This window comes from Peromyscus californicus, unplaced genomic scaffold (genome assembly GCF_007827085.1).
Source record: "Peromyscus californicus insignis strain IS unplaced genomic scaffold, ASM782708v3 Scaffold_9__1_contigs__length_137607984, whole genome shotgun sequence".
NCBI classification, from domain to species: Eukaryota; Metazoa; Chordata; class Mammalia; order Rodentia; family Cricetidae; genus Peromyscus; species Peromyscus californicus.
Genome location: NW_026294617.1, coordinates 112,529,389 through 112,544,542, shown reverse-complemented (window position 1 = coordinate 112,544,542; position 15,154 = coordinate 112,529,389). Strand labels below are relative to the sequence as shown.

Sequence of the window (15,154 nt, the reverse complement as noted above, 5' to 3'; positions counted from 1 at the left end):
TGTCCTGAAGGAAGTGTTACTCTCTATCTGCGATCTCCAGTTCTTTGACAGACACGTTCATGGCTGTTTTAGCCTTGCTCATTTCTGAAAACAGTTTTGCATGCATTCCATTTGTATCCATGGAAGCACAGCCTTGTGGTCAGAAGACCTTTCGTTACTTGTTATGGACAGTAACTGCGATTGGTTTTTGCCTGAGCTTTCTTAGGGAAACTGTTGCATTGTCCTAACTACACCAACTAGAATCCAGTAGCACCTTTGATGATGTTAGGCATAGCTTGTAACAACAGACCTCTTGAAGTCAGCCTGCAGCATTGTGTTCTAATTTAGCAAATGTAGTTCCAGGCCATTGTAGAAGGATGGTACCCTCATTGATTTTTTTCAATAGTCTATTTATATTTCTTCATTAAAGTCACAACTCTGGTTGGATTTGATAATGTACAGAATTCCAGCTGTAGATAGAGTCCTATCAGAAACTCAGAAAAACAAAAACCTAAATTTGCTTCTAGGTGAGTTAAAACATCAATTGGACTGTGACAAAACTAAACCACTAAGCATTTTAAATTATCCTGTACTCCTGACTGTTGCATGCCACCTCCCTCCTTGGGCCTTGGCGCCTGCCCTGTGAAACAGGAAGCTCCTGACAAAGGTCAAGAGTTCATCTGGGAGTGACAGATGGCCCACAGCCATACTGCAGTGACGGCTCTGAAGCCAGTGGCTGCAGATGTTCACAAGCAACCAACGACTCTCCTGCCCCTTCTCTACCCAGACACCTTTGCACTTGGCCGTCATCACCAAGCAGGAAGATGTGGTGGAGGACTTGCTGAGGGTTGGGGCTGACCTGAGCCTTCTGGACCGCTGGGGTAACTCTGTTCTGCACCTAGCTGCCAGAGAAGGACACGATAAGATCCTGAGTGTCCTGCTCAAGAACAGGAAAGCAGCACTCCTTATTGACCACCCCAACGGGGAAGGTAAGGGGCAGTTCCTTGCTGCATAACCTTCCCATTCAGCTTCTACACAATTGCTTGGCACTGGGTAAATGTGTATACCTTGACTTGGACCCATAAATGTTCTCTTGGCCAGCTGGAGTTCATCCTATCTTGTGGCTACTTCTGCTGTTTACCACGACAGTCCCCTTTAAAGGTGATTTGGAGTGTTACTTAGTAAGTGGAAAAAGCAGGCCTAAGCAAACACTGGTCTTAAACTATATAAAGCATCATTTATACTGAGAATATGCTTCTTTAGTAGCTCAGTATCTCTTGTGAGCATAATAGGAGCTTGTGGCTTCTAGAAGCAGAACAGTGGCCCTTCAGAGCCTTTGAAACATGTCCTGAACAGAAACCGGAAGTGCTGCAAGCTAGTGGCATCCCTCCTTCCCACAGTCCAGTTTTGCCAGTCCCGCCCACATCTGTATCTCTGCTTGGCCTTAGGTCTAAATGCCATCCACATAGCTGTGATGAGCAATAGCCTGCCATGTCTGCTGCTGCTTGTGGCTGCTGGGGCAGAAGTCAATGCTCAGGAGCAGAAATCTGGGCGCACAGCACTGCACCTGGCCGTGGAGTACGACAACATCTCGTTGGCTGGCTGCCTGCTTCTGGAGGTAAAGGACATACTTGTGATCGTGAATTAAATCCCCAAGGGAATTTTAGGGAAGTCTTTTCAAAGCATGATGGCAGTGCCAGCTGTGCTGTCAGGATTCAACTCTGCTTAGCATCTGCTTAGAGTGAGTTCAGAGAGGCCACTTCCTGCATCCCCAGCTCCAGCCCCACTCTCTAACTGGGGACTTCTTCAATGACAGAGCCAGTCCAGTATAGCTATTGGGTGAACGATATAACCTGAGGGGCCATGCAGATCGGGAGGTAGAGACAGGGGAGAGGAGGGCCTTCTGCTAACTCTTCCTTTGTGGGCTGATTTAGGGCGATGCCCACGTGGACAGTACCACCTATGATGGGACCACACCTCTACATATAGCAGCTGGAAGAGGGTCCACCAGACTGGCAGCTCTTCTCAAAGCAGCAGGTAAGATGGCCTGGCGGTCACTGACGGACATTGACATCAGCCAAGCAAACTCTGCCAGAGAGTGCAAAGTTTCCCTCTGCAGCTGGGGTTCTGCTCCTGGAGAGTGGCTGGTCACAGTTACAGCAGAGGCTCTGCTTGGCCTCGTAATCCTGGGCTTACCTTGACGGTGTGTTTGTTTTCGTTCTCTGATTCATCTGTCTGTGTTGTATTTGGGTTATTCAGGTTGACTCAGTGACTATAGGCTTTTGAGCTGTATCTAGTCATATCACAAGTCCCCAGAAGAAAAAGATTTAAATATTTCCTTTTGTAAGAGAAGTCTCTTAGAGGCTGAAGTCATAGGAAAAGCCAATGAGCCGTGGTGTATTCATATTATCGTGAATGAGACATTAAACCCTGCTAGCATTCACTGCCTCTACTGTGTTCCAGGCACCATGCTGGCATCCCACATACACTCCTTTACCACATTTAATCCGAAGTAACTCTTTGAGATAAGTTCTGTTGTTATTAATCCCATTTTATCGCCAAGAAGACAGACTGGAAAGACAAGCAGGCCCACTCTCAGTGTCCTAGACAGCTGTGGGTCACACCTCCACAGCCTGGACCTGCACACTTTTTTCCTCTGTGTGTTGTTTCTTCCTACTTTGCCTGGGGTCCTCAGGCAGTTTTCTAGTTAGCTCTCTAGTCCTGTAAAGCATAGGGAAATATTCCAGCTCATCTTGTTCTCCAGTGCCTTATGCATTTGTGTTTGCACATGGCTGATGAGATTGGCATTTCTGGCCTGTCAGGACAACCTAACATACTTCAGAAATTGTTTTGGAAAAGATCTGTGGAAGGCACATTCTTCATCGAGTCAAGCGAACTAGATTATATATGGAATGTGTGGTAAAGATAGAAGAACAAAGTGGAATAAGCAGCAGCCTTTATCTCCTCCTTAGTCAAATTGAACTCTGTTTTGCCCAAGGGGCCCCGGTTGCGATGTGTATGAGTCATTTTGGAAGTCACTGATTATATTGAAAAAAAAAGTTGTCTCTTAAGCCAGGCATTGTGGTACACACCTGTAGTCCCAACACTCAGGAAGCTGAGGCAGGAGAATTTCCATAAGCTTAGGCCAGTTTGGTCTACATAGTTCTGGGCCAATCAAAGATACATACATACTGTCTCAGAAATAAAAACGTAATTTAGAAATGTAAAAGTTTTTACTTAAATTCACCATGAAAATGTAGCAAATAATAGCTTGTGTGATACAAAGAAAATCAGACAAAGCCTAGCCCTGGCGTCCCCAGGGTCATGAAGGTCACAGGACTGTTCAGGAACATGTGTAGCCCTCAGCTCTTCAAACCCATTTCTCCACCATGCTCCTGGCCATGTAACGCTCACAGACTGCAGAGGGCAGCAAGACGGCACAGTGCTGGCCCAAGTCAGGTGTCCTGCCAGGAGAACTGAAGCAAAGTCTTTATCCCATAAAGCTGTGCTGAGCCTGCCACTGTCCGATAAATACTGAGCTGAACTCTGACAGAGTAGCCAGGAAGGCTTTAAGAGGTAACTGGCACTAACATTTGAAGTACTCCTTCGGTTTCCTTGCTGGAAGCGGAAGAACAGGCTAGAATCCCACGATTTGTTAGCACATTTTTTTTTCCCTTAACAACACATCCTACCTAGCACAAGGTTCTTTTGGTATTTATTTTCCTGTTGCTTAAAAATTAGGGGCCTAAAATTGCTGCACCTAAAATTGACCATGCTGTCGTAGACATCAAGCAGATGGGCTGTTTTGAGCAAGCAAGAGAAGAGAGTGAGATGTGTGCATGGGTAGATGTAAATTTGAAGATTCAGGACTTAACCCCCGAAGGTGTATCCCGGCCCCTATAAATTGCCGCCTACTAATTCTTAGATTAAAATGCATCATTCAATCAAATACATCCTGCAGAGTTGCAAGTCAGAGTATTTGAAGTCTTTTGTTTGTAATGGTGTCCTTGGCTGTAGAGGGCACCCTTTGATAGCTTTTCAGTAAAAGTCAATTAAAATTTAAAAAGTTGTTTTAAATTTTACTAGAAATAAACCTTAACCTGTAATCGCCTCTATGAGCTAAAGGAAATTGCCCTTAGAAATGTGACCCCTGTGTGCAGTTGGAGGTTGACAAGCTTTGCATTTTACATACACTGTGTTGCCTGACTCCGTAGGAGCAGACCCCCTGGTGGAGAACTTTGAGCCTCTCTATGACTTGGACGACTCGTGGGAGCAGGCTGGAGAGGACGAGGGGGTGGTGCCAGGCACCACACCCCTGGACATGGCTGCCAACTGGCAGGTGAGCTCTGCCCAGTCCATCTCACGGTGTTTTGGGGGAGCCAGTGGCTCAGGAATGTTAAAAACAGATGGCCCTTCTTGGCACTCTTCTCCCTAAAGAACAAGCCTTTGTATGAAGTCTGCTGAGCAAGAGGCATGTTTATCTTGAAATGCCTAGCCATGAAAGATCTAGGTCAACTGAGCCCTAGCTGTAAAGCTGTTTGCTTAATCAGATCGGGGTTGAGATGTGAGGTTAGAAAAGACAGAAGTCACAGAAGAATTACCTTTTCTGTGCACGTGACAAGCATTCTTGCCATCTCCGTCAAGCTAGTTTGCTCAGAACTTAGGTGCAGGGTTTCTGAACTTAAGATAAACTAGGAATTCTCTTGTGGATTTCCATAAACATATTGAAACCCTTCCTTTAAACTCAGCTGAGCTTAGACTTAAAGGAGAGAGCAGTCAGTAGTTGTTTGGGCCGAGAGAAAAGAGCCAGAGGGCAGAGCAGGCAGTGGAAGGAGCTGAGACAGTCAGGTTTGTAGGGATGCGGCAGCTGCTCTCTACACTGTGCACCTCCTGGGAGCCCGCTCGCTGGACGGGGTGCCCTACAGGAAACACAGAAGACTGACCCACTGCAGTGCCCCGTGACATTCCTAACCTGTGCACCATCGGCAAAGGAACTTCAGAGAACACCCGGAAAACCTCTGTGGTTAAGGACTTTTAAAAGTCATGTCTGCGAATATTTTCTTATGTTTTTCTATCCAACAGGTGTTTGACATACTAAATGGGAAGCCATATGAGCGCGTGTTCACATCTGATGATATACTACCCCAAGGTGAGTTGTGACAGAACAGGTTCTCTCAGCCAGTGTAGCCCCCATGCTGTGGTTTACGGGAGGAGAGGAAAGCCAGCATGTTCCAGGGTATGCTGCAGAAGGTTCAGTTCTTATCTCAGACTCAAAGAGCCCCGGTGTGAAAAGGGGAAAGCTTGGTCCTGGTCTGATAGAAGCATCGACTGCTGCTGCTCAGCGGGGGCTCTGGACTTTCTAGAAGCTTCATTGCTTCCATCAGAAGTTGAGGGAGCAAAAGGACAGTGGTGGATCCTCTCAGACTGGCTGTCCCTGGAAGGTTAAAGCAGCGTGTCTCTTCCTTAGGAGACATGAAACAGCTAACAGAGGACACGAGACTACAGCTCTGCAAGCTGCTGGAGATCCCTGATCCAGACAAAAACTGGGCCACTCTGGCCCAGAAGCTAGGTCTGGGGATACTTAATAACGCCTTCCGGCTGAGTCCGGTTCCTTCTAAAACTCTTATGGACAACTATGAGGTAAGGCACCACCTTGCCATTTGTAGTTATATGTGTAACTATGCATAGTTGACTGTTAACATGACTGACCAGGGTACAGTCCCCTCCCCTATATCATGATGTTGTCAAAGAAGAGCAGCCATTGCCTAGGGCACTGGGAGGTGAAGGAACCCAGGCCAAGATGGAAACCTGTCTTCCTGAGAAGACTGATTACCTACCTCTAGACATTGCCTGTTTTCAAATTCTCAGAGCCTTCCTACAAAAAATTCTACTGACCACGTAACTGGGATCCCTCTAAGCTAAGATCAGTATGCACAACCCCTGTTTCCAAGAGGGTGACCCAGGGCCATGGGCTCTTTGTTCTGTGAGGTGACTCCTACTGGAACAGTTCTAAACCAAAAAGTAGAAAAACACAGGGAGATGATTGTGCATGAGGCTGTCATTGTTAGCTGCTGTCTCCCCTGGTTTCTGCTCACAGACATCACTGCAAGAAAGCAGTCTCTCTGCCTCAATGGACTCACAAGCTTTTTTCTCTCTCTTCCTCTCTTTTTTCTTTCCCTGTCGCTCATCTTCTCCATCTCCCTCATCATCTTCTCCATCTCCCTCCATCTCCCTCATCTTCTCCATCTCCCTCATCTTCTCCATCTCCCTTATCTCTCCATCTCCCTCTTCTCCATCTCCCTCTTCTCCATCTCCCTCATCTTCTCCATCTCCCTCATCTTCTCCATCTCCCGCATCTCTCCATCTCCCTCATCTCTCCATCTCCCTCTTCTCCATCTCCCGCATCTCTCCATCTCCCGCATCTCTCCATCTCCCTCATCTTCTCCATCTCCCTCATCTTCTCCATCTCCCTCATCTCTCCATCTCCCTCATCTCTCCATCTCCCTCATCTTCTCCATCTCCCTCATCTTCTCCATCTCCCTCATCTCTCCATCTCCCTCATCTCTCCATCTCCCTCATCTTCTCCATCTCCCTCATCTCTCCATCTCCCTCATCTCTCCATCTCCCTCATCTCTCCATCTCCCTCTTCTTCTCCATCTCCCTCATCTTCTCCATCTCCCTCATCTTCTCCATCTCCCTCATCTTCTCCATCTCCCTCATCTCTCCATCTCCCTCATCTTCTCCATCTCCCTCATCTTCTCCATCTCCCTCATCTTCTCCATCTCCCTCATCTCTCCATCTCCCTCATCTCTCCATCTCCCTCATCTCTCCATCTCCCTCTTCTTCTCCATCTCCCTCATCTTCTCCATCTCCCTCATCTTCTCCATCTCTATCATCTTCTTCATCTCCCTCATCTCTCCATCTCCCTCTTCTTCTCCATCTCCCTCATCTCTCCATCTCCCTCATCTTCTCCATCTCTATCATCTTCTCCATCTCCCTCATCTTCTCCATCTCTATCATCTTCTTCATCTCCCTCATCTCTCCATCTCCCTCATCTTCTCCATCTCCCTCATCTTCTCCATCTCCCTCATCTTCTCCATCTCCCTCATCTCTCCATCTCCCTCATCTTCTCCATCTCCCTCATCTTCTCCATCTCCCTCATCTTCTCCATCTCCCTCATCTCTCCATCTCCCTCATCTCTCCATCTCCCTCATCTCTCCATCTCCCTCTTCTTCTCCATCTCCCTCATCTTCTCCATCTCCCTCATCTTCTCCATCTCTATCATCTTCTCCATCTCCCTCATCTTCTCCATCTCCCTCATCTTCTCCATCTCCCTCATCTCTCCATCTCCCTCATCTCTCCATCTCCCTCATCTCTCCATCTCCCTCTTCTTCTCCATCTCCCTCATCTTCTCCATCTCCCTCATCTTCTCCATCTCTATCATCTTCTTCATCTCCCTCATCTCTCCATCTCCCTCTTCTTCTCCATCTCCCTCATCTTCTCCATCTCCCTCATCTTCTCCATCTCTATCATCTTCTCCATCTCCCTCATCTTCTCCATCTCTATCATCTTCTTCATCTCCCTCATCTCTCCATCTCCCTCATCTTCTCCATCTCCCTCATCTTCTCCATCTCCCTCATCTTCTCCATCTCCCTCATCTCTCCATCTCCCTCATCTTCTCCATCTCCCTCATCTTCTCCATCTCCCTCATCTTCTCCATCTCCCTCATCTCTCCATCTCCCTCATCTCTCCATCTCCCTCATCTCTCCATCTCCCTCTTCTTCTCCATCTCCCTCATCTTCTCCATCTCCCTCATCTTCTCCATCTCCCTCTTCTTCTCCATCTCCCTCATCTTCTCCATCTCCCTCATCTTCTCCATCTCCCTCATCTTCTCCATCTCCCTCATCTCTCCATCTCCCTCATCTCTCCATCTCCCTCATCTCTCCATCTCCCTCTTCTTCTCCATCTCCCTCATCTTCTCCATCTCCCTCATCTCCATCTCTATCATCTTCTTCATCTCCCTCATCTCTCCATCTCCCTCTTCTTCTCCATCTCCCTCATCTTCTCCATCTCCCTCATCTTCTCCATCTCTATCATCTTCTTCATCTCCCTCATCTCTCCATCTCCCTCTTCTTCTCCATCTCCCTCATCTTCTCCATCTCCCTCATCTTCTCCATCTCCCTCATCTTCTCCATCTCCCTCATCTTCTCCATCTCCCTCATCTCTCCATCTCCCTCATCTCTCCATCTCCCTCATCTCTCCATCTCCCTCTTCTTCTCCATCTCCCTCATCTTCTCCATCTCCCTCATCTCTCCATCTCCCTCTTCTCCATCTCCCTCATCTCTTCATCTCCCTCATCTTCTTCATCTCCCTCATCTCTCCATCTCCCTCTTCTTCTCCATCTCCCTCATCTTCTCCATCTCCCTCTTCTTCTCCATCTCCCTCATCTTCTCCATCTCCCTCATCTTCTCCATCTCCCTCATCTTCTCCATCTCCCTCATCTCTCCATCTCCCTCATCTCTCCATCTCCCTCATCTCTCCATCTCCCTCATCTTCTCCATCTCCCTCATCTCTCCATCTCCCTCATCTTCTCCATCTCCCTCATCTTCTCCATCTCCCTCATCTTCTCCATCTCCCTCATCTCTCCATCTCCCTCATCTCTCCATCTCCCTCATCTCTCCATCTCCCTCTTCTTCTCCATCTCCCTCATCTTCTCCATCTCCCTCATCTTCTCCATCTCTATCATCTTCTTCATCTCCCTCATCTCTCCATCTCCCTCTTCTTCTCCATCTCCCTCATCTCTCCATCTTCCTCATCTCTCCATCTCCCTCTTCTTCTCCATCTCCCTCATCTTCTCCATCTCCCTCATCTTCTCCATCTCTATCATCTTCTTCATCTCCCTCATCTCTCCATCTCCCTCTTCTTCTCCATCTCCCTCATCTCTCCATCTCCCTCATCTTCTCCATCTCTATCATCTTCTCCATCTCCCTCATCTCTCCATCTCCCTCATCTTCTCCATCTCCCTCATCTCTCCATCTCCCTCATCTTCTCCATCTCCCTCATCTCTCCATCTCCCTCATCTTCTCCATCTCCCTCATCTCTCCATCTCCCTCATCTTCTCCATCTCTATCATCTTCTCCATCTCCCTCATCTCTCCATCTCCCTCATCTTCTCCATCTCCCTCATCTCTCCATCTCCCTCATCTTCTCCATCTCCCTCATCTTCTCCATCTTCCGCATCTCTCCATCTCCCGCATCTCTCCATCTTCCTCATCTTCTCCATCTCCCTCATCTCTCCATCTCCCTCATCTCTCCATCTCCCTCATCTCTCCATCTCCCTCATCTCTCCATCTCCCTCATCTCTCCATCTCCATCTCTCCTCTGATTTCCTGGGTGGTTTTTGGTCTAAGACAGGAAATAGAACTTAAACACTGTATTTCCTCAGATACTCCTTTCCCTGCCCTCTTCAGACCCACTGGCCCTCTGGAGCAGACCCAGGGAAGAAGGGATAGACATTGATGTTTGCAGTCTGCAAAGGGGCTAGACCACACAGACATACTCTCCATTTTCCTACCAGGTCTCTGGGGGCACCATCAAAGAGCTGATGGAGGCCCTGCGACAGATGGGCTACACGGAGGCCATTGAAGTGATCCAGGCAGCCTTCTGCACCCCGGAAACCACAGCCTCCAGCCCCGTGACCACTGCTCAGGCCCACGTGCCGCCTCTCTCATCTTCCTCCACCAGGCAGCACATAGGTAAAGAGGCTGAGAAATCTCCTTTTGCTCCTGGGCAGGGTGTCCGTGCTGTGATACGGTGCCACAGTCCCCTTTCCCAGGCTTTTCCTGGACATGTCTTCCCACGTGGCACACCAGCCAGTCCCTGCCATGCTCCCATACACAGGAAGGAGCAGTTCCCACAGACACTCACACTGGTACTTGGGTCACTTGCATTCCCAGGAAACATTGGATATGGGGGCTAAAGAAACACTATTTCTCATACTTGTTATATTTAAAGAGAGGTTCTAAGAAGGATGAATAGCCCTGGGTTCACAAGACAATAAGCATAATGTATGCCCCTGCTTCCACGCCACCCTACCTCATGTCCTCCACCTCCTCCCTCAGGTCCTCCACCTCCTCCCTCAGGTCCTCCACCTCCTCCCTCAGGTCCTCCACCTCCTCCCTCAGGACCTCCACCTCCTCCCTCAGGACCTCCACCTCCTCCCTCAGGACCTCCACCTCCACCCTCAGGTCCTCCACCTCCTCCCTCAGGTCCTCCACCTCCTCCCTCAGGTCCTCCACCTCCTCCCTCAGGTCCTCCACCTCCTCCCTCAGGTCCTCCACCTCCTCCCTCAGGTCCTCCACCTCCTCCCTCAGGTCCTCCACCTCCTCCCTCAGGTCCTCCACCTCCTCCCTCAGGTCCTCCACCTCCTCCCTCAGGTCCTCCACCTCCTCCCTCAGGACTTCCACCTCCTCCCTCAGGTCCTCCACCTCCTCCCTCAGGTCCTCCACCTCCTCCCTCAGGTCCTCCACCTCCCCCCACCAGCCATCTCTTTCCATGACACCCCACCTCAGGTTCTCCACTTCCTCCCTCCAGCCTTCTCCTTCCTTCGCTCCCATCCACACTCATGGTCCTGGTTTGTTTTCCCGCATCAACAGTTCCACCTGTCATCCCCCCAAAACACACATTTGTAGGAGTAGATGTCGATTAGACCATGAACCCTGTGTTTCTTATCATTTTGTTAGTCTCCCTTACTCAAGCCATCTCATGCTTTCTCCAACCCAACACCCCTTTCTTCCTGCTCACCTGTACCTTAGCCACAAAACTGCATTGAAAACAGAAACAATTAGCAGTCTCTCATCTTTGTACTGTGCCAGTACCCATGTGGGAGGTCTTCCATCTGGGCTCAGTAGGTTGTGTGTCTGCCCTCGACCCGGGGCATCTTCCCCCTGGGGCCCTCCCTCTCACCTTCAGCAGGTCCCGCTACCTGATTCTTGCCTCTTTGTTCTGTATTATCCATTCCTTCCCCCACCTGCTGTGGAGAGCTACCTACTTATCAGCTATAATTTCCTCATCCTTAAAACATAAATCAGAGAAAATAGAACATCACTTCCTTTACCATCCCTAGCTGGGTTCAAGCTTCTCAGAAGAATGGTTTTAAAGCTGCTGCCCACCTCGTCACCTCAGTCCATTTCTCGACCCCTCACGTCTGGGTCTGTCTCCACCTCTCCTAGGCCTGCTCTCCTCACATGACCTCACATGTTGCCGGATTGGCCACCATCCTGCTCCTCTCATTGATGCGTCTGTCATGGCTGATAGCCCCTTGCTCTTCAGTGTCCACTCACGGCTTTGTCACAGCACGTCCACCTGGCTGCCTCCTCCTCACTCTTTTTTATAGGCAGGCATAGTCCTAAGTGACCTTCTCTGCAGAGTTGTGTATCTGTGCATGTGTGAGGTTTGTGTGTGCATGTCCATGTGTGTGCACTTGGTTTCCTTAAGCATTTCATCACTTCTGGTTTACCCTCCTCCCCCCCCCCGTCCCCGCCCCCCGTCCCCGCCCCCCGTCCCCGCCCCCCATCCCCGCCCCCCATCCCCGCCCTGCCCCATGTCCTCACTTGCGCTCTTCCTCCCTGTCTTCCACTCCCACATGTGTCCTGTCACCCTCCCTACCCTCTTCCCTCCTTTAAAGCCTCCTTTCCACCCCCCACAGGCCCCTTTCTAGTTTCCTGGCCGCTACCCACACGTACTCCCACATACATACATATGTGACTGTTGGAAGCTGGGATCCACATGTAGGAGAGAACATGTGATATTTATCTTTCTGGGTCACCTTGAGTAGTGTTTTCCAGTTCCATCCATTTCCCTGCAAATTTCATCTTTCTTGATGGCTGAATAAATCCTATTAGCTGCACACAACTCTTACACAAACTCATATTGGCCACATCTGTCAGAAGTATAGCCCTCTTCCAGACGCAGACAAAATCTGAGAGTTGCCATGGGCGTTTTCTGGCACTCATGTTCAGCCCGGCAGGTTTCCTTCTCTCCGTGACGGCTGCCTGGTCCGGCCCTTGCTCATTCCTTGCCTGAACTCCAGCGGTGGCCGTTTCTTTGCTGACCCCTCCATCTGTTCTCTGCACCACAGTGATGTGACATGATAGGCTCCTATCATAATTAAAGAGCAAATGCTTAGCAGCTAGGAAGATGGCAAGTTCGAGAGCCTGACTCGAAATGCCTCCTGCATTTGTGGAAAAGCCAGGAGGGTGACAAATACCTGTCATCCCAGTAGTCGGAGCGCGGAGGAAGAAGGAACAGCAAGAGAGGTGGATCCTTGGGGCTCCTTGGTCAGTCTCAAAAGACAAGATGGAGAGTAATCAAGAAGTTACCTGGTGTGAACCTCCACACATGGGCACACTCCCCACAGACACACGGGAAAGCTGATATTCCACTGTTGGGTCCCAACTCAGAAGGAGGCAAGATTTGGTTTGGGTCACAGTTTATAGGTTCCATGGTCCGTTGCCTTCAGGTATGGCAAAGCCTTTACCATGGAAAAAGCACATGGCAGAGGAATCCTGTCACTTCACGGGGTTTGGACAGCACACAGAGATGGGGAGAGCCAGAGGCCCACTCTCTCTTTCAAGGCCACACCCCCAATGACCTAACTTCCTTCTTTGAGGCCCTCCCTTCAAAAAGTACTACCTCCAAATAATGTCACAGGCTGGTAACCAGGCCTTTACTTAACACACAGCCTTTGGAGGACATTTTAAGATCCAAACCATAATAGACATCAAGCCTTTAAAACACTCCATAGTCTCTATTACATAACAGATAGCAGACAAAGACTATTGATTGGAGTTAGCACCAGGACAACACTATGGTACTGTCATTGAAGTCTCAGGTCTGACGTTAAGATTCAATGATGAGAATTAAGCATTTTGCTTAGTGTGCGTTAGGTTTCTGTTTCCTTAGTCACTCTGTACAGAGAATAATCTGGTCTGGTCAGATCCCCAAGGATGCTTTGCAACAAATAAAATTTAAGCTTTTAGTATAGAGACATTTTTACAAAACAGCCTCAATTTCTTGCACCAAAATTTTTTCTAGGCAATGTGTATTATTTAACAGCTCATACAGCCCAGAGAGAAATCTCAGTTTTAGTTCCTACTTCTATTATGAATTTATTTTGCCTTATGTTCAGCAGTTTTCCTGGCTGTAAAAAAGTAATAGAGCCGTTAGGAAAATAGGCCTCATTCCTAAGGGGGAAATAAGTATATTCTTAATGAAGAGAAATCAGAAAGGATTCCAACAAACAGAAGGCAAGATTTCAAAAGGAAGATGTCCTCTTGGCCAACTCTGACTATAGCAGTTTTTTAATGTCATTTGCTGTCTCCTGCCCTTCACGCCACTGTGAGCAATGCTGATGAGCATGGGTGGCCAGGTGGGATGTGGTGGCTGGTGGAAGCTAGCAAGCACATCCCTCTCCACGGCAGTCCACAGCAGATCCAGGGAAGGGAGCCCCACTGCTGTGGAAGGTGGGTGTTCTAGCTTTATTAGGATACTGTAATACAACACTCTGACCAAAAGCAACTTAGAGGAGGAAAGGATTTATTTCCGCTTACGGGTTACCATCCATCATTGAGGGAAGTCAGGACAGCAACTCAAAATCCGAAACCATCGAGGACTGCTGCTTGCTGCCTTATAGGCTCATGCTTAGACAGCCTTCTTACATGGCCCAGGACCGCCTCTCAGGAAGTGATGCTGTATATAGGAGGCAGGCCATCCTACCTCAGTTAACAGTGAAGACAGTCCCCTCAGACATGCCGCAGACCAGTCTCATCTGGGCAGTACCTCAACTGAGACACTCTTCTCAGGTGACTCTGGACTGTGCACAGTTGACAGTTGAAGACAACCGGGACAGCAGCGGGGTGGAACCAAGGCCTTGCCTGGGAGTAGCCAAGCCTCTAATGAACTTGTGCTTTGTCCACAGATGAGCTCCGCGACAATGACAGCATCTGTGACAGTGGTGTGGAGACATCCTTCCGCAAACTCAGCTTCACAGAGTCTTTGCCTGGAGACAGCTCACTGCTATCTCTAAACAAAATACCCCACAATTATGGGCAGGAAGGACCTATTGAAGGCAAAATTTAGCCTGCCGGCAGTTCCCCACACTGTGTAAACCAAAGGCCTGAGTTCCACTGCATCGATCCAAACGAGGAAGGCCGAGCGAATCCAAAGGTGCTGGAAGACAACCGGCCACCGGGTCATTCTTGATTTCATTCAAGGCCTTCTGAACTTGGCTCCCTTCCCTGGTTCTGAAATGAATTTTAGTTGTCACATACAGATGGTATCTAGCGATCCCAGTACTCAGCTGTGGCTTGGGGGAGGTGGCTTGAGCTTTTCCAGCTGCTACTGGATTACACTTGCTTTGTGTTGTTGCTACTCTCCCTCTGCTGGGTTCCTGCTGTCATTAAAAGTGTCCCTGTCCCCACCCGGTGTTCTTTCTAGCCGTCTGCAGTACAGTTGTGCATTCAAATTAAGATTAAGGAAAAAGATATTTTTAAATGAGAACTTGATGAGTAATAAAAAAAGACATTGCTTTTTCTAATGTGGTTTATCTGTGATTTAAAAAAAAACACATGAACTTAACAATATTTAAGACATGCTACAATCATTGCTGAAAATACTATTTTCCCCCTTTTCTGCATTTTACTATTGTAAATATGTTTTCTAAATCAAATACTTTAAAAGAAAAAATGTTGGATTTATAAATGCTATTTTTTATTTTACTTTTATAATAAAAGGACAAGCACATTGTTGACCTCATCTTGTCTGATCTCTGCAAATACTTTTTTCAGAGGAGTCCCTGTAACTGGGATCAGTCCACAGTCTGTTTATTACACCCACATTCTCCCCTGTAACTGGGATCAGTCCATATAGCCTGTTTATCACATCCACATTCTCCCCTGTAATTGAGATCAGTCTGTAAACTGTATCACATTAAATTTTCCTTTAGACACATTTTTTAAGCTAGAAATGTGCAAAAAGACAAATATGGAAAGAAAAGTGTTCTATCCCAAGACTGAAGATGAGTTTGGCAAATTCTAGCCCAGGAAACCTCATCTGGACACATGGCAGCGACATTTTCCATTCTGTACATTACCCCTCTCCAATGTATTCTTTCTGTC

At 48.2% G+C, this 15,154-nt stretch overlaps 1 protein-coding gene across 1 annotated transcript in view; it reads left to right on the top strand.

Moving 5' to 3' along the window:
• Nucleotides 1-14,792, top strand: part of Nfkb1 (nuclear factor kappa B subunit 1) — a 117,487-nt gene extending 102,695 nt beyond the window's left edge. The window contains exons 18-25 of the mRNA XM_052730730.1: nt 767-968; nt 1,428-1,597; nt 1,914-2,016; nt 4,194-4,318; nt 5,062-5,128; nt 5,447-5,619; nt 9,556-9,733; nt 13,957-14,792. Of these exons, the coding sequence (XP_052586690.1) occupies nt 767-968; nt 1,428-1,597; nt 1,914-2,016; nt 4,194-4,318; nt 5,062-5,128; nt 5,447-5,619; nt 9,556-9,733; nt 13,957-14,117 (1,179 nt within the window). The 3' untranslated portion in view covers nt 14,118-14,792. The remainder of the gene's footprint in view (nt 1-766; nt 969-1,427; nt 1,598-1,913; nt 2,017-4,193; nt 4,319-5,061; nt 5,129-5,446; nt 5,620-9,555; nt 9,734-13,956) is intronic.
• The last annotated feature ends 362 nt before the right edge of the window (nt 14,793-15,154 follow it).